This window comes from Aedes albopictus, chromosome 2 (genome assembly GCF_035046485.1).
Source record: "Aedes albopictus strain Foshan chromosome 2, AalbF5, whole genome shotgun sequence".
NCBI classification, from domain to species: Eukaryota; Metazoa; Arthropoda; class Insecta; order Diptera; family Culicidae; genus Aedes; species Aedes albopictus.
Window position 1 is genome coordinate 495,479,017 of NC_085137.1, and position 19,856 is coordinate 495,498,872.

At 39.9% G+C, this 19,856-nt stretch overlaps 1 protein-coding gene across 2 annotated transcripts; it reads right to left on the minus strand.

The window, feature by feature from the left end:
- On the minus strand, positions 1 to 13,704 carry LOC109408358 (calcium-binding protein P). 2 transcript variants are annotated; one of them, XM_019681660.3, is made up of 4 exons: positions 13,272 to 13,704; positions 12,866 to 13,172; positions 5,419 to 5,602; positions 1 to 935 (listed from the first exon to the last, which is right to left on the minus strand). In XM_019681660.3, the coding sequence occupies exons 2-4, from the start codon at positions 12,969 to 12,971 to the stop codon at positions 722 to 724; spliced, it is 504 nt and encodes a 167-aa protein (XP_019537205.2). In that variant the 5' UTR covers positions 12,972 to 13,172; positions 13,272 to 13,704; the 3' UTR covers positions 1 to 721. The 2 variants fall into 2 exon arrangements, with proteins under 2 accessions (XP_019537205.2, XP_062705333.1); XM_062849349.1 differs by having other exon boundaries at positions 12,866 to 13,166; positions 13,272 to 13,682.
- Positions 13,705 to 19,856: the final 6,152 nt, after the last annotated feature.

Here is a 19,856-nt window from a genome sequence, read left to right on the forward strand (position 1 = left end):
AACTTTCTAGACAAAAATGTGGAATAATATATTTTACGATGAGTTCTTCAAGTGGTACGACGCAAAATAAAACCCTCCTCAGAGGCGCATTCGTTTGCTTAAACCCATATTTATATACATCTTCAATCCAAAGACACCAGTTTGTTCTTGGATAAAAATAAAGGAATCACAACTTGGTATTTATTTTGATTTTTTACCCTTCACTCATTGTTGTAACGACAGAGGTGTTTATCCCATTTATACTGTTTTTTTTTCTTCGTGTAAATTTTTGAATGTGAAGTAGCGTAAATAGTTTTTCTTACATTGTTTGTTCTTCGGCTTAAGCTCTCTGTAATTCAAACAAACCTGCTCTATATGTTGGAACAATATCTAGATATACATTAATTTCAGTTTTCTTTAAGAACATGCCCAGCATTTCGATGTGTGCTATGTTGTACAGTGTACAATGTAATAAACATGTATTTTACGTACGATTACGTGTATATGGCCTTAAGAGAGAAAAAAAACCTTAAGAACAAAATAGTCAAATTGTTCGAACATGACTGTTCTCTGAAACCAAACTAGTAAACTCAGAACCTCGGAGGGCCCTTAGTCTTCATAGTGGATTTGACTAGCAAACCGAATCTTGAATCGAGCATCTTCTCTATCAGTACAACGTATTGGTAATAATAGCATATAGGTAAGTATGTATGTAGTAAGGAAGTCCACGAATTCACAGATTTCACTGTCCGGTGTAGTGAGGATTGTACGGTGCCTGTTTGGGGTAGCTTTCCGTTACGACCGAATCGTAGCTCGGTGGATTCATAGTGGTTTGAGTATGCAGAGGAGGAGCAGTGCCGGGCATGGGCATCGGCATTGGCATCTGCTGCATGGGTTGCGTCTGCTGTTGCGGGGGATACGGTTGCGGAGGGTATCCACCGGGAGCGGGGTTGTAGCTGTGGGAAGATAAGATGGATTGTTGAAATTATTATTCTGTTATTTTTTGTACATCATTGATACAATAAGGACCTATTAAATAACTTTGAAGTTCAGTAATCAATGATGGGGCTAATGCTAAACAATATTTTCACGTTTGATTAACTCCCACATGCCTGCGCTACGTAATATTTCAATGAACCCTTTTTTATCTGTATTAACGAGATTTTTAGCCCTAGGCTAGTTCATCTCGGGACCCACGCTTTACTTCCCTTCCGAAGGAAGAACTCACATTTCGCAAGTTTGTCGGGAGTAGGATTCGATCCCAGGTCCTCGACGTGATAGTCAAGTGTTCTAACCATCACACCAGGTCCGCTCCACGAAATGAACCCTCATTTATATCCTTGAAAATAGAACTTTCGTTTTTTATGGGATTTTTTAGAAGTTCCGTGTGTTCTACAAAGTTGTTTTTTTTTTTCTTGGTGCTGAAATACACTTTCTTCTGTTTTTTCTTCTTCCTCTTTGGAAAAACACACCAAATGGAACAGAGCCTGCATCTCAACGAAGAATTCCCAAAAATATTTCCTGGGTGAGTCCTTGCCGAAATCCTTGGAAGAATCATGGGAATCTCCAGCACAAATTTATTGTTGGAAGACCTTTCTCGTATTTATTTAGGAGAGTGAGAAAGAAACAAGAAAAAACAGCCTACGCTAGTGATTACAGCTGAGATTCCTCCAAAAAATTGTGCTATGACTCCTTCATGGATGTCTACACGTACTTCAGAAACATTTTTTCCCAGCAATTCCTGTAGGAAATCAACTTTCAATTCCCTATTCTCTAAGAGAAATTCCTGAAGAAATTCTTAAAACAAATTGGGAGGAGTCGCAAGAAGATTTTCTAAAGGAGTTTTTCAAGAAATCTTTGGAGAAATCCTTAGAAGAATCACTGGAAGGATATGCATAGGGCTCGTGGGAGAAACCTCTGAAGCGATCCCAACAAGAATTTTTGAAGGATTTATTTAGGAAGGCTGAAATTCTAAGAGGGTTTCTACAAAGATTTATCTATAAATACAGATGAGATTCTCCAGAAATGTCTACTGATATTGCAGAAGAAATACCTTAAAGGATTCCTTCTGGAATTTCTACTAAGTTTCCTCCAGAGAGCCCACTTCAACCCATATCCGCCCAGCCTCCTATTTATAGAACAGACAGATGCCCCGAACGCCCAGCGTCCTATAATTAGGACCGTCCTTTTGATGTGAAAATCAATTAAAATTTTAGAACGCTTACTTCAGAGAAGATGTTCTTCACATCCATACCTTGTCCATAGTGGACAATATAGTTTGTGACTGATTCACCAGGCGGCGCAAACGATACTGTAAAGGTTACATATTGTCATAATCTATGAGCTTCATTTCCAATGGGAAAGAAATTTATTTCCCTGGAATCTTGACAATGAATAATAATTTATAGTTCATGTCTTTGGCAGAGTTGTTAATCAGTATATACGAAAATCAATGTATGAATGTATGTATGTGTATATGCTTGTATGTTTAAATGCTTGCATGTTTGTCTATTTGTATGTTAATATGTGTGTACGTTTGTATGAATGTTCCGGCATAACTCTAGAATGCGTCAAGCAATTTCAATCAAATTCGATATACACATTCCTTAGGATGTCGAGGCGGTTATAGGGGTATTGCAATTCAAGATGGCGCTATTGGTTCCAAGAAGGCTGCCAAAACTTCAGAATGCATGCTATTTAACTGCAATGCGACTTCGGATACTATGCAATATGGGCATCTATTGATAGGGTTTGATGAGTATAACTCAAAAATACAGGGAAAAGTCAAAATAACTGAGGCAAGTAAAATTTTCAGTTTTCAGAAAATGTTCAACTCGCTGTAACTTTTCGAAAAAAACATCAAATAATTACTGTAAAGCTATGTGCACTTAAGAGTCCATTAGACATGGACAAATATTTGTCATTGTAGTCCGACATTTATCCAAGGTTGCCATGATTCACGTTGTGTTGGTCATTTGTTGGGCTTGTTTGGCCAAATATTTGTCATCATAGCAAACAGTCTAATGGCACCTTTAGAATCCAGCCACATTTTCTAGTGGCGCTCTCAATGAACATAATCATCATTCTTTTGCAGCACTCTGATCATACACTAGTCCTCTTTAAATGGTGAAAATTTCATCGATTTTCTTGCAACGAGTGAAAAGTTATTTCAGATTGAAGACAAGAGGAGGAAACAAATCTTGCACAAACACGTTGAAAATTTAGCGTGGTCAGGTACGACAGCCGCAAAAAATGTTAATATCGTCAAATTCCTATCAAAAGTTATCTGCAGTTTTGTAAATTAAGCCACGTTTTCTCCATACATTTCCATGCGCACCGGCGACGACATGCAACAGCATCCGAGTTAACGCCTGCATGTGTACACAAAGGCAGCTGCCGCAAAATTTGAGCAAATGGGAGGTTCGTTTCCGTTTTTTACTGTTTCTCAATGATGCGGGCTTTTATAACTTTTTTAGTGTTTTGAAAAGCTAAAACCTTCAGCTTTCCATTAGTAGGTTCAGATTTCAAATTCATGTTCGTAAACACTGCGAAATAATGCTGCATTTATGTAAAAGGCCGGCACCGGGCCCAGTGCGGCAGATAACTTTTGAAATAAGAAAAAGACATCTCTAATTTTTGATATGTTATATATAAATGTCTCAGCTTTAAATTGATGGAAAAAAATTGAAAATCGGTGGTTGCCATCAACCGAAAAAAATGTTTTGGTATAAAAATCCAAGATGGCGGCCAAAATCAATATGGCCGACCCAACTTTTTATTATTGGAAATGGTAGCTCTATCTTTCCTCTTTTCAACAACAATTCGTTTAGAGGTGGTTTTTGGAGAAACTTTCGAGTTATAACGGTTTAAATGAGCTACCATTTGACAAAATCGAGGGGTCTGCAAAAATTGTTGCTGTTCTAACTAACGGGGGGCCCATCAATTTCAGTAACCAAATTCATTTTCCTTACTTTTTAGCGAGGACTTTCAGAAAATCGGCACCTTAAACATTTTTGAAGACAAGGTGTAAATAGTGGGCTGGTCTCAGCGAGAATTACCCATATCTTATCTATTCGAACATTATATACGTTAAGTCAAATATCAATTATAACATTAGCCCACATGAATTGATACACCAAAGAACTTTGCACTTTGAGAAAGTTGTATATGATAACCTATTATTGTTATTGTCTTATCAGTCATACAGAAGTACAATTGTCAGTCGAGTGAATCATCTTTAAAATTTACGCACCTAATCCCACGATTGCACCATATAGATGTCTACAACCAGATTGAACAAGACCATTGTTCTTATCTGAACTATAATGGTTATCGATTGTTTGCATTAAAAATACTTACCGAGCAGTGTTGATTTTTTTTTAAATACTACATACGGCCACAGACTAACAGATACAACTCTTAGAGGAAATTCATCAAAAACTTTTGCCCGGTGTCATTTTCATGAGCACACTGCCACCTGTTGGTAGAACCGCGCGCGACACTGTCGGTCATGATGGATTTCGATTTGACGTTTTGCTAACACGCACACTACCACACAAATTGCCTGTAATTTTCTTTGCATCATTCAGCAACGTGTACACTGGCAAACGTCAAAGCGACCGAACACTAGCGCCTCTGGTGGAACGATCGCGCAAATCAAATGAAATTTGAATTGATCGTTAAATGCATGTGCCAAGCTGTTTTGAAGAGTGTTACGTCTGTTTGTCTGTGATACGGCTGTGATTCACACAACAAGTTTGAATACCGGGCAACCTCCATACACAGTACAACCCTCAGGAAACCCCCAACGATCACACAAAGGCGTAAGAGAAGGTGGCTTAGTGATACATAGTAGTTCAAAAAATAGGATAAGCAACATAGGGCGGAATTGAAAGGTACGAAACTGATTACACTCATTCGAAGAGGGTATTCTGCTTAGAGGGTTCGAAAAGTCGGTACAAGATCAAAAAATATGTTTTGGTAAATAACAGTGACAATCATAAGAAAACCACTTGGCTATATAATAAATTAATTGATACAGTGAAAATGTGAAAAAATAACGTGACATTTTGAACCACTTTCCTAGAAGAAAGCAACGCATCTACCTAAACGCAGATAGCTTTCTATCAAATGTTTATTTAAATAGCAGACCTCAATCTGCCAACACAAACAAGCTAGCCACGTCAAATCTGCATACGCTGTCTGTCAATTAAATCTAACATCACACTTCAATCAAATCAGATTGCTATACTTTGATACTTTATTATAACACGACCATAGAGCTATCTACCACAAATAAACTCTTATCTTCCATTCACACGACTCCCATTTCACCCCGATGCCATCATATTAAACGATCGGCGAAAAATCCCCACCATGCAGTCAAACAGTCGCTTATCTCCTACAAGAGGATGGTTGAATGTCAATAAATAAACTTACCCCGGCATAGGCTGTGGCATGCCCTGCGGTATCGCCGGTCCAGGTTGATGCATCGGGTATACTCCAGTCCCGGTGCCGTGCTGCTGCATTACGACCCCACCCGGAGCCCCGGCGGCCGTACTGGTGTTCACGTGCACCGGATAGGGACCTACGTGGTGCTGCGTGGATGTGATCACTACCGGGGCTGAAATATACATAGGAATGCGATTAGATTTCGCAAGTGGTTGCAGATTTGAGTAGGTACCGTGCAGATGAGTAACTTTGATAATTTAGCAGATTGTGAATCTCTTGGTTTATATCACACCATGTAACATTTTGAAGGCCAGTTAGTCTTGTAGAAGTTTTCAGAACCGCGATAAAGCCTAACACCTTTTATTATGGTTTTATGATGGTTATAGGAACCTATTCTATTCTATTTGACAAGTAACATTGTGCACATTATACTTCAAATATTCTTGAAGGAAAACAAAATTACTATATTTTCAAGATCTCCATTCTGGGTGACTGCCCGCCATCGCCTTGACCTGTGGCCAGGACTAATTTCTGTCGACTTGCTTGATTTCGTTGTTGAGGCTGCGCCGCCATGAGCCTCTGGGTCTGCCTCTGCTGCGATGTCCTGCTGGGTTCCAATCTAACGCTTGCTTGCAGATTTCGTTTCCGCCCCTGCGTAGAGTGTGGCCGACCCACCTCCACTTTCGCTCCCGAATTTCTGTCGTTATCGGCTTTTGATGACATCGACGATGTAGCTCCACGTTGGAGATCCAATTGTCAGGCACGAATTATATACTACAGGCATCTATTGATGAAGATCTGCAGCCGTTGAGTGTTCTCCGCTGATACACACCAAGTTTCACTGGCGTACAGCAGCACAGATTTCACGTTCGAGTTGAAAATTCGGATTTTGATGCGTCGACTAATCTGATTGTTTATCCATATATTTCTTAAACTCGCAAAGGCAGGCCTCGCCTTGGTCATCGGGCGTCAGTTGACTATTAAGATATTGAAAGCTTTTAACATTCTCCACCCTTGCCCAGCTATCGTAAAGCTGGAAGGGTTTACCGTGCTTACATCCAACGATTTGGTCTTGTTGACGTTGATGGTAAGACCTGCCGCTGAGGAGCGATTGGCAAGATCATCGAGCTTGCTCTACATATCAGAGCGCCGTTGAGCTAAGAGAGCATAGCATCTGCCAGTTCGAAGTCATTAAGGTGCTCCATGGTAATGGGCTGCCACAACAACCTACGGTTCACGATCAATGCACCTACCAGGATCTCGGTGATAGGATCCTTGTATCACTGCAACAACGACCCAGATGGGATTAGACATAATACCGTTGCGCAGTACTCTGCACGAAAATGCCCTGTACTGTGCTTCAATAAGGCTCCAATGCTTCAATGAACACCAGGTAGAGTAACTATTGGAATTCATTGATTCGCTCCAAGATGATACGGAGCGTGACAATATGATCCGCACAGGATCGTCCGGCACGGAATCCTGCTTGCTAGCGTCAATATTCACCTGTCCTTGCAGAGGACGTTGAGAACGATACACAGTAACATGATGCCCCACCAATTATCGCAAGCAGTCAGGTCACCCTTTTTGGGTACCTTTACTAAGACGTCTTGGATCCAGCCAGGCGACCGGAAATGTCGCGGTTTTCCTTATGCTGTAGAATAATTGAAGCAGCAGTTGAACAGATACTACGGGATCAGCTTTAAGCAGCTCGGATGATATGCGATCGACCCCCGGGGGCCCTGTTCGATTTCATGCAACAGATGGCTGTTTCTCTTGATTAACGGCTACGCAGTCTTGGGATTTAAAAAACGAGTTGTTTTATTCACCCGACGTTTCGACACGGGGATAGTGTCTGGGGAAAATAACTACTATCGTTTTTTGTCAATTGTTTTGTCTAACTGTAACTGTCCCTTTTTGTGTCGTTTTTGGTACATGACTTCGGAATCACTTTCAGTTTAACGGTTTTTTGGCGATGGCGAAAATTTTCCCTCTTTAGCATCCCAAGACTGCGTAGCCGTTAATCGAGAGAGTCAACCATACAGTCGTATTTCAATAGCAAAGATGGCTGTTTCTATCTCCTGCTCTAATGGAGCTTCGATGTTGACAAGGGTAATGCATCGAACCCTTGGCGGATCATGCTGAGGTGTTGGTGGTGTGGCCGACACTTGAATAAGGTTTCCCAAGTGTTCGAACCAGCGTTTCAACTGGTCCGCCGGGTCGGTCAATAACTGTCCAGTGCATGGTCCTGTATTTTTCACGGGCATCGTAGCATGCATCGTAGTCCCACTAAGGCGACGTGAAACATCGTAGAGAAGACAAATGTCACAGGTATTTGCGGCCGGACTTCGGCTTTGGCTCCTCGTGTTTTCGCTCGCTCTATCGTGGCTTTAGCGTTCCTTAGCTCCTATGTCTTTCTCCAAGTGTCATCTGTGATCCACTGCTTTCTCCGGGTGCGTATCACACCCAAATTATTCTCGTCGGTGGCGTTGAAACCGTCCTTGATGGCACTCCATTATTGATCTTCTACCGGCGCCCGATTTTCTCCTCCTGTCGATGGATCCTAGCAATGCGCGCTGCCGGATCTTGCCGATTAGGAGATGATTGTCCGACGCAGTGTCGGCGCTACGTTTGCTCCGTACATCATGAAGGATCCGTCTCCATGTCCAGGTGATGCAGATTTGATTTTCCAAGACGCCGTCACAGGAAACCCATGTTACTTTATGTTTGGATTAGAGATTAAAGATTAAATTGAAGATTGGATTGGAGATTGGATTGGATAGGATTGGATATAAGATTGGAGATTGAATTGGAGATTGGATTGAAGACTGTATTAGATATTGGATTTGATTGGATTGGAGATTGGATTAGAGATTAGAGATAAAATTAAATATTGGCTTGAAGATAATATTGGATAGGATTGGAGATTAGATTGGAGCTAAAATTAGAGATTGAATTTGAGATTGGATTACAGATTAAGTTGAATATTGGATTCGATAGGATTAGAAGTTAGATTGTAGATTAGATTGTAGATTGAATTGGAGATTGGATTAGAGATTTGATTAGAGATTGGATTGGAGATTGAAATGGATTGAATTAGATATTGAATTGGAGATTGGATTCGATGAGAGTGGAGATTAGTTTAGTGATTAGATTGGATATTGTATTGGAATGGAGGTTGGATCAGAGATTAAATTAGAGATTGGATTGGAGACTGTATTGAAGATTGTGTTGCAGATTGTATTGGATATTGGATTGGATTTAATTTGTTCGGAGATTGGATTGAAAATCGGATTGGTGATTGGATTGGAGATTGGAATGGATTGAATTGGGTGTTGGATTAGATATAGGATTGGATATTGTATTGGAATGGAGGATGGATTAGAGATTGGTTTGAAGACTGGATTGGAGATTGTATTGCATATCGGTTTGGATATTGGAAAGCATTGGTGTGGATATTGAATTAGAGATTGAATTGAAGATTGTATTGAAGAATAGATTGAATATTGAATCAAAGTTTGGATTGCATTGGATTAGAGATTAGATTGGAGGTTGTATTGAAGACTGGATAGGATTGGATTAGACTTGAGATAGGATTGGATATTAGAGTGGCATTTCTTCGTTGCCGTAATTCTGCAAACTAATTTAACCCTTTGGGGACGGAATTTTCACTTTTCTGGATGCAACCTTGCTGGTCTAGCACACGTTTGTGATGGTCGATTTTCTCGGCTGAACACGTATGACCCATCCGTTCCCAAAGGGTTGAGTGATATTGGCAATTCTGGTACATTTTTTGTTATTATTCATCAAACTATTGATCATTCTCCGTCCTCGTGAACCAACCATAGCCTAATTGATTAATTAATCATTCATTATTCATTAGTTATTTGCTTTCATTAACTGATCATTTGCATCATCATGAGCAAGACTCAAGCTAGGATGGTAGCTACCTACATACGGTACATTTAAATTATTGCATCATCATATGTGACATGCGCGAAAGCGAAATAAACAAATCATACGCGGTAGTTGGTCAGCGGGTGACCTAGTTTACTTCAGCAGGTCTCTACCTGTTCTAGTTGGCATACGGTAAGCCAAAAAGAATGCATAGCTGCCGGAGTATAACATAATAAAACATGTGACTCATATAAGGAAGCATTCTAGCCGCTTCCAATTAGATACTAAGTAAGAGACGCGAGCTTTCTCTCTCGCGCTTTTCGAAGTACTAGAATGTTGGTACTTTAGTAAAGAGAGCGAGAGCGGAGAATGTGACGCTAGGCGCTTAAGTTAAGTTAAGTGGGGGGAGAAAAAAATAACCAAAAAATTGTAATTATATATAAGGCTTAAAATTTGAATAAAATGATGAGTTGTAGTTTTAACAGGGAAGGTTTTAGTCGTCTTTTTAGTCGGATGACAAATTCGCCTTGACCACTCGGGTCAACACGTGCACTCGTCTCCGTATTTTCTGTCATAGATGCAAAATTGCGACTAGATCTTAGATATATACAAATAGACGTTGGAAATTGGAATGGCACTCACGTCACTTTGCATAATTAAGGCAGTTCGGTCATCTATGGTGCTGGGTAATTAAGCCGAAGGTCATTAGGCCGAATGTTCATCAGTACGAATTGCAATTTAGCAGATATCTAACTTAGAGTGTCTACGTTCCCTGATGAAAACATCTGGGAATTTTATTCTACAGGGAAAACCCTCAGAGAAATTTCGCTTCGATAAAAAAAAAAATAGGCGGTATGAATAACATATGAACAAGTATAATTTTAATGCTTTTAGATCTACTCATAAGCAGAGTCCACAGAGTTTACTAAACTGTTGATATTAAAAAGACACGTACACGGAAATTGATCTAAAAATACCGTTACAAGGATGTTTTCCAGAAATTCCGCCAGGGTTTTCTCTGGAACTTCTATAGAAATACCTCTTGGAATGCCTCCCAGGATTACTTGCAGGATTCCTTCCGTATTTTCCAAGCCACCTTTCTAGGTATTGTATTTCTGAATTACTTCCGGAAATTCCTTCGGATCCCTACTGGCAGTTTCCAAAGATTCTAATTCTTTCCTGGATGCTTCCTTGAGAATCCTCCGAGTTTACTGTGTTTTGCCGATTTCTGCTGGCTTTCTTTCGTGGTCATTCCGAAGATTAACACAAGAGTTACTCTCAAGATATATTGCAGGTGTTTTCATTAAATTTCTCCTACAGTTTATCTCGAGATTCCTATTGCAGATTTTTCGCGATTCCTTTTAATATTTCTCATGAGACTTCTCCAGTAGATCTTTCCTGGATTTCTTCCAGAGTTGCAGCAGAAGTTATTCATGGGATTCCTACTAGAGCTCCTGCAAGGATTTCTTAAGAGGAGTTTTTCACGAATTTAGTGCGGAAGTTCTTGCCGGGATTTCATCCCAAGTTTCTCCTGCAAATTCTGTGGCTTCGTGGCCGTGCGGCTAGTGTCATCAAGCATTTAGTCGCATCGTGCTGAGGGGCGTGGGTTCGATTCCCACCGCAGCTGTCAGGAAAAGTTTTAGGCTGTGCCACTGGGTGTTGCATGTTGGTCCGTTGTCTAGTGTCGTGCTTCCTTCAAAGAGCGAATAGCTCACTGGAAGCATTAAACGTGTCCGTGTCTTTAAGAAATTTCAATGAACTTTCTTCAAAGTATCGCCCTGGATTTCTACAGGAGCTTCAGTTGGAATATTTCTTAAGTTTCACATGAAATTTCTCTCGGAGTTTGTCCCGGTACTACTCTCAGAAAATTCCTTTCGGCATTGGTCCTCAGATGTCTGACACAGTTTTTCTGGATTTATCCTGGAATATCTTCTAAGTTTTTTGAATGCCTTTTGAGATTTCTCATGGAGTTCTTTCCGTGATTTCTTTCAGAGCTTTTTCCAGGCTTTTCCTCGTATTATTCCCAAAGATTTTCTCGAAATCTGTACCGACAATCATCCCAAAATTCAGGATGCTCATTTTTTGGGATTTTTTAAATAGTTGCTCCAGGAGTTCTTGCAAAGATTTTTCTATGAGTTTTTCTCGGAATGTCTCCGGGTATAACTGACTAAATTCCTTGTAAGAAATACCCGGAAAATATCGGAAGGAATCCAGGTTAAATCTTGCCAGAAACCCCTCAAAGATCCATTGGAATAACTTGAGGGGTAGTTTGGAATAAATCCTGAGAAAAACTGGGACATCTTGGCAAAAAATATTCTGTGAGTAATTCCGGCAGGAAATATTACCCAGGCGCCTTTCAGAGCTCGTCTTTGATGGAACACACTCAGCGAGGTGACGAAACTGAGGCCATGAAGAGAAACTTCGGGCGAAATCCCGCGAGGGCATTCAAGAAAATACATCGGAAATCTCTCTAGAAGAAATCCCTGGAAGAACTACTGCAAGAACTTCATAGAAATCCCGAGAGAAACTTTTGGAAAATAATACCGGAAAACCATTTAGAGAAATTCTTCGGATAAGTTTATTTTCTCCTCGGGTCGATGCATCCTAGCAATTCACAGCCGAATCTTTACCGATAAGGAGATAATGGGCGGACGCAATATCGGTACTTCGTTTGTTCCGCATAAAAAGAAAAATCAATCTTTATTGTGGGCTGATGCAGATGAGGTGTATTTGATTTTCCGTGATGCCATCACGGTAAACTCATGTCACTTTGTGCACTGGTCGATGAGAAAGAACGATTCCCCAAACACCATGTCTTCTGTCACCACTAAGTTTGGCAAACAACTCTTCGCTTTCGCTCAATTCTCTGAGACCATGGCGTCTGACGTGCCTATATTTCGAGTTGTCGAATCAACATTTGCGTTGAAGTCTCGCCGATGACGATTTTGATGTCGCTTTTTAAGATCTCATCCATGACAGCATTATTGGCTGTAAAAGTTCTCTTTGTTTTGCATATGTTGCTGAAATGCTGAATCATGGTAATGTTTTGAACTTCCTATGAATCTGGTCACAATGTGCATCTCCACTAATGTTTAATTGATTAATCGACGTTCTATCCATCCAACACAGTCTCGAAGTTCTTTCTTGGACATTGTGCTTGACCGGACACGGCACATTATTTCTCCGCACGTCATTGACAGTTCCGCAAAATTTCCACATATCATTCTATTCCATAGTGTTTGGCGCATCATTAATGACATTCTCTTCATACTGTTTTTCTCTGTGGTTAATTCTTTTCTTGGATGTTCTCGTTTCCTTGTACAGCTATTTGTTCTGAATCAAACACGAATGCATCTGGCTTCTGGTAACGTTCTTCTCATCCATTACATAAATCTTAAGAGAAGTATGAACACTTACACATGAACAAAACTTGCTAATATTGCCCTATCGAATGAATAAATTATCGAAATATTAAAAAATAACGAAATATCAAAGCAACCCCATTTCACGGTACCTACTCCCGTTCCAAGAAACTCACTTGCAATCACTGCTCCCTGGTCTCGCCTTCGCCGGCAGCACATCCCGCACAGTGAAAAGAACACAAACAGCACGAAAAAGATCACAATCGGAATGAAGATATCCATCGTTGTTTGGTCGTCGGTTTGTTATTCTGTTTTCTTGGAGGTCGCCTCCGTTCGTCACGAGTCACTGAAGCTGGTGTAACCTCGGAATAAAAAGTCGCAACAAACTGGAGAACAATTCACAAAGACGAAGCTAACATCCACTCCACTCGAGAGCCTACTACGCGCGATTGCCCCTGTTTACGACACTTGGCAAATCTGGAACTGGCGAAAAAAAGGATCAAGGTTTATGGTACGACTAGCTTTTTTCAAAACAAATAAACTTCTACTGCTCCAATAATAATTTCATGAACTTGCACTCACAATGTGTTGCACTTCACGCCCGCACATACTCTTAGTTCCTTTCGTCTAAAAAAACTCAGATAAGAGATTTCCGATTCAAATCGTGCCTTGACAGTAGGTAGTGATGACTAAATGATTCTTGTTTGAGTGGTCAGTGCGGAGGACCGCACCGATGTGAGATTGGGTTTTTTTTTTCTTGCCTATCCGAGCACTTTTTTGATCTTGAACTGAGTCACCGTCCAAAGCAGAGCACTAATACTGATCGTATAAGACCGTTTGTGTGTAACTTCAGTCCGGCACTGATTTATGTGCGTTCTTTCTATCGCAGCCGTCGATCTTCGTTCACTACAGCTGCTGTGTAGAGCGTAGACTCTACACATACGTATACAGCGGGGGGCTTTAAAACAGCTGCCTTGGGAAGGTTGATGTGTTGCGTTGAAGATGGGTACTCTGTGGGTGGATAAACAACAAAAATATAATGAAAATACAGTTTGACATTCTCAGTTCAGCGCGCACTTATCGTGTTATCAGTTGTCTGTCATGTTGCATACTGACAGCAGCTGACAGCGATGGTTAGCGAGCATAACTTGTGTGCAAGTTATGCTGCCGATAGCATACAATATATGTTGGCCCAAGAGGTTGTCTAATAATTTGAAATGATAGTTGTTGTGGGACTAGCAGCGGGATGTGAACAAAGAATAGTGTCATTCCCCTTGGCTGTCCTTCCCCTAGAAAGCACCAGGGATAGCTAGCATAATGACGAGGTTGTCAGTGTGATGCTGCCTGTGCCTCATTGAGGGCTTGAGGAGTGGAGCTTAGGCGGAGTAAGTCGTCTGGATCGTGAGGTCTCGTACTTATAAGGCCAAGCACACTGTTCTTTGCTGAAATGGCTGGGAACAGATTGTTCCAGTAAATTACTCAATATTCACGGTTGCTCTAACAAAAACGTAATACGAAACTCAATTTGAATCTTCATGGCGCTAATTTCGAAACTGAACTAGTGCGCTGCATTAGTGAGTTATTCAGCTTTTCTGCAAATACTGCCCCTAATTCTCGTTGAAGGCTACGTAGCGTCCAACCTTTGGCTATCCAACAATTTCATCTATCGATTGCAACAAAAAAAAAAGCCATCTTGGATTTCTTCAGAAACTCCTTAATGGATTTATTCTAAAAACTTGTCCAGGAATCCCTCTAAGATATTTAGGAATTCAGTCTTTTAAGAGTTAGTTCCTTTCGAGAAAATGAGTTTGGTCTGGGATCCAGGAATTCGATCTAAGAATTTCTCCAGGAACTCCTAAAGAACTTCCAAAAGAAACTAAGAATTCCCAGAAGGCCCTCCTATTGGAATCCCATAAAATCCACAAGGAACTCTTGGAGGATTTCTTGAGATAACTTGCAGGATTCCTCGAAGACACTTCTGAAGGATTCACACAAGGAACTGCTGGAGGACTCCAAGAAGCAACTCCTGGAGGATACCTAGAATAAACTCTTGGAGGATTTCCAGAAAAAACAACTCTTAGAAGAAACGCAGTAAGAAATCCTGGATAAATTCCAAAAACAAGTAAAGATAGAATCCAAAATCTCTTGGAAATATTCAAAATTGAAAATGCAGAAGGAACTTCTGCTGCATAAATATTACCAAATAGAGCAGGCAGCCTACAACGAACTCCTGCCAAAAGGTCAAAAGGAGTTCCAGAATGAAATTCTTAAGGAAACCTTGAAGGAACTCCTAGGAGACTATCACATAGGTTTTCTGAAGGGATTTCAGAAATAATTCTATGAAGAACGCCAACAGAAAATTAATAAGAATCGGAAGAGCTGCTGTAGAAATTTTGGGACGAATATCTTGTTAAGGGCTTATGCGATAAGCGCACAGTTATTCAGCATGACTATGCTGAGAGTATCGGGTTCGATTCGTAAAGTTTTTTTTTTACTCTCTTCGACATAGAATATCTTAATCCATGTCACATAATATACACAAGAGGTTAATAACTGTGAAAGTACTTATAGAACGCTTAGCTAAGAAGCAGGCTTTGTTACAGTTGAGACAATACGCCAAGAATAAGAAGATCTAAGTAAGTCTCAAAAGCATTTTTTTTTTCAAATCCCTGAAGAAACTGCAGAAAAATCCCAGGGGTCAGAAACTCTTTCTACGAGATAAGTTTGAGGAATCCTCCAAGCAGCACACATGTCACAAAGAAGTGTTGACAGCACAGGTTTTTGGTCGCACAAGAGATATTTTCAAGGGCTTTAGGACATTTCGTCGAATGACATTTGGTCGAATGACGTTTGGTCGAATGACATTTGGTCGAAAGTACAATTGGTCGAATGGACATTTGGTCGAAACCCATTTTTTGGAAGAAGAAGCATATGACATTTAGTCGAATGGACAATTCGTCGAATGGACATTTGGTCGAAACTAACTGATGAAGAGTTTTGTATGGAAAACAATTTTATAGATTTCGGTATCATAATTTATATGTTACTGAACTTATTTGGTTGAAAGTACGTTTGGTCGAATGGACGTTAAGTCGTATAGCAATTTAATCGTGTTTAATTATATAAAACATAAAAAAGCAAACATTGTAGTGCAGTGTAGGTTTCGGTTCTTTCCAGTTTCACCATTTCATTGCGTTTTTGTGTATAACATACTGGCTTTTCCATCAAATATTTTTCCTTCTTTTAAACTTTCAAGTGTATTATTTGTGCTGAGAGTGAAGAGTGAACATTATGGTTGTGATTTTTTCATCTATGATTTTTCCTTCTTTTGAACATAGGCTATTCTTTCAAAAATCGTATTTGTACTATGTTTGAATTTTTTTTTTATCTGTATTAACGAGATTTTTAGCCCTAGGCTAGTTCATCTCGGGACCCACGCTTTACTTCCCTTCCGAAGGAAGAACCCACATTTTGTGAGTTTGTCGGGAGTGGGATTCGATCCCAGGTCCACGGCGTGATAGTCAAGTGTTCTAACCATCACACCAGGTCCGCTCCTCGTGTTTGAATGTTATGGCTGCTGTCTTTTTATCATGAATTTTTCCTTCTTTGAAACATAGGCTATTCTTTCACGTTTATTTATTTCATTGCGTTTTCCTGTACCAACTACTGAATGTTTCAGAAGAAATTTCTCCTTTTGAATACAAGCTGTTCTTCCGTTTGATATTTGGATGTTATTGCTGAAGACTTTTTCATCGGATCTTTTTCCTTTGGTTAGGATCCCAAAATGGCCGCCACAATGACCGACTTTGGCACTTACTCGCGACTTCGAGCGTACAAATCTCTTCGTAAACAAAACCAGCGCACCTGATCTTCTTGTATCAAGCTTATTATAATTGAGCTAAAACAGCATTTTATAGCACTGTTGTTTGAAGCATGCTTCTTCAGAATTGTGTCTGAAGTTCTGATGCACTGTTGAAGTGGGATTTCTAGACGTTTGTCCTTAAACATAAGCTTTTCTTTGACGCAGTGTTGCATATGAACTGAACGTGAGCCAAAATGGTTATTTATGCAACAAGTTGCAAAATGATGATTTTTTTTCAGCACGAGTCGTACATTTATTCAACGAGGCTTGCTTGTTCAATAACATATAAATAACGATGATACCGAAATCTATAATATTATTTTTCACTCACATCTCTTCATCAGTTAGTGCCTTTCGACTAGATGTCCATTCGACGAATTGTCCATTCGACTAAATGTCATATGCTTCTTTTTCCAAAAAATGGCTTTCGACCAAATGTCCGTTCGACCAAATGTACTTTCGACTAAATGTCATTCGACCAAATGTCATAGATCCTTTTCAAGTTATTCTAACCAAAAGGCGAAATAACTTGAAAATGACTCGTGTCCAACCAAAAAGCTACGCTGTCGACACTTTTTTGTAACATGTGTGCTGCTTGGGCCAGAAGGAACTTTTTCGGGAAATTCACAAGAGAGAATTCCCAAACAAAGAAAAATCTTAAAAATAGCCTGTTTTATAGAAAATTGGAGGACTACCTTCCGGAAGAAAGGAAGCATAACCTTTTTGTTTTCGGAAGATTGATCATTTCAGAAAATGTGTCATTCTTGAAAGCAAAATCTTTGAAATAGGGATATGATTTATGGTAAAATTCCTGGCAAAATCTATCCAAACATTTTTTTTGAGAAAATTTAATAGATTTTGAGGGTATATACTTTGTAAGTCACATTGGCGGAGCCAGCTTTTTCATTTTTCTTACTCTCTCTCCTAAACATGCAAGCGAATAAGCGTGATGAAAACGGGGGCAAGCTGCCTCCTCTTCCATCTTTCTCTCTCTCGTGTATGTTTAGGAGAGTGAGTAAGAAAAAAGAAAATGCTGGCTCCGCCAATGGCAAGTCATATACTTTGCAAAAAAAATCTTGTAAAATTAGGTTACAAATTCGTCCATTTTGAATGAAATTTGTAGGATTTTTAAACACATTATTTACAATTTTAAATCAGTAGTTGAATAGAATAGAAATTGAACATGGATTCCCGCCAAAATTTTCAACAATTTCCAAATTAGTGTTCTTCTCACTATGTGGGATACGCTGCCGGCGAAGGCGAGACCAGGGAGCAGTAGTGATTGCAAGTGAGTTTCTTGGAACGGGAGTAGGTACCGTGAATTGGGATTGCTTTGATATTTATTCATTTTTTGGGCAATATAAGCAAGTTTTTTTTCATGTGTAAGTGTTCATATACCTCTCTTGAAATTTATGTAATGGATGAGAAGAACGTTACCAGAAGCCAGATCCATTGGTGTTTGATTCCCAACAGAACAAATAGCTGTACAAGGAAACGAGAATTAGCACCATAGCTTGATTGATTTAGCTATATTATAGAGACTTTCAGCCCTTGCGATTCTACGAAAAATCCGGAATGACTCTGAAAAAGTCACGTGATTTTATATAAGTAATTCAATTAATATTTTTTCAGTGGTCTATCCAGGGTACCTTCATAAGTTCCCTCTGTGATTATTCCAGGAGTTATTTTTTCTGAAATTCCTGAAGATTTTCCATCTGGCATGCATCCAGGAGTACCACGAATCCTCCAGGAATTATTTTTGTGATACTTCCAGGAATTCCTTCTGAGGTCGCTATAAAGGTTCCTTCAGGGAATGGAATGTCTTTTACCGGGATTCCTAGATGGAACTCCTGGAGAAATGTTATCTCAGAAGGAGCTCTTGACGAAAACCCAGAACGAACATCTGGAGGAATTTATACAAAACTGCTGGACATTCTTCATAAAAAATAGGGAATGGGATGCGATGCCTAAGTTATTCCGGAAGGAGTTCCTAAAAGAACTCCGGAATAAGTTCTAGGAGGCATCCCCCAAGATTTTTTTTCTGGACGGATACTTAGAATTGCTGAAATAATTCTTCTTGCCCTGCCTCGCTTCAACTTAGTGTTCTTTGAGCATTTCCACAGTTATTAATTGAAGGGCTTTCTTTGCCTGCCATTGCATGAATTTGTATATTGTGAGGCAAGTACAATGACACACTATGCCCAGGGAATCGAGAAAATGTTCCCGACTGGAACGGGAATCGAACCCGCCGTCTCCGGATTGGTGATCCTTAGCCTTAACCACTAGGCTACCTGGAGACCCCATAACTGTGTACCCGCTATATACACATGCAGAATGGTGGTCATTGGCAGAAGAAGCTCTCAGTTAATTACAATGGAAATGCTCATAGAACACTGAGAATAGAAGCTAAGAAACAGGCTTTGTTCCAATTGGGACGATATGTCAAGAAATACCAGGGGTCACAAACTCTTTCAACGAGGTGAGCTTGAAAATACCCAGAAATCCAAAAGCGAGTTCCAAGCATAGAAAAATCCTAAAAATAGTCCAGAAGCCACTTTTTTTAGAAATTCGTAAAGGAATACCCTTCGTGGAGGAATCTCAGAAGATACTCGCTGAGGAATACCTTCGGGAAGGAAGGAAGCATACCCGAGCAGGAGAAAATAGCTAAAGAATAACTAACTCAAGTATGGAAAACCGAATACCTACAACCTGAATGAGGTATTAAGTAGCCCTGCATAAGAGGTAAAATACCTAAAATAATAACTGGTGTGTATTCTGTGCATAACGCGTGAATAATGACACCAGGTATGGCAACACCTAAATAATAATCGGCGATTTTTCCATACGAACAGCGATTTTTCCATAATTTGAATAATACCTCAAGCAGTCCTCAACACCAAACCAATAACTCGTTGAGGTATTTCATCAATACCTACAAAATACCAAAATAAGTTATTTTCAATACCTGGATAACTGACCAATACCTTGTCTTGGTATGATACCTGACTTTGGTATGCTCCAGTTATGTGGCAGTTATTCATTCCTGCTCGGGTATCCTTCTTTGTTCCGGAAGATTGATCAACTCAGGAAATGTGGCATGCTTGAAAGCGAAATCCTTGAATTAAGGATATAATTTATGGGGTTTCGACCCCATTCTCGGCACTATAGGTAAACAAAATTGTACATTACCTAAATTCAATATGAAACAACCGCTTTCGCCCACTTCTTCCATCTGAATCAGATACCTTATTGCGTGAACTTGTTGTAAAGGTTGAGGTACTCCATTCTCCACCCGCAATACAGTG

Bases quoted from the DNA above. Each gene is read 5' to 3' on its own strand.
- LOC109408358 (XM_019681660.3), bottom strand. From the start codon at position 12,971: ATGGATATCTTCATTCCGATTGTGATCTTTTTCGTGCTGTTTGTGTTC. The intron at 5,603-12,865 runs GTGAGTTTCTTG...TGTATATTTCAG, and splicing joins CCAGGGAGCAGTGATTGCAA to CCCCGGTAGTGATCACATCC. The intron at 936-5,418 runs GTAAGTTTATTT...ATCTTCCCACAG, and splicing joins ATGCCACAGCCTATGCCGGG to CTACAACCCCGCTCCCGGTG.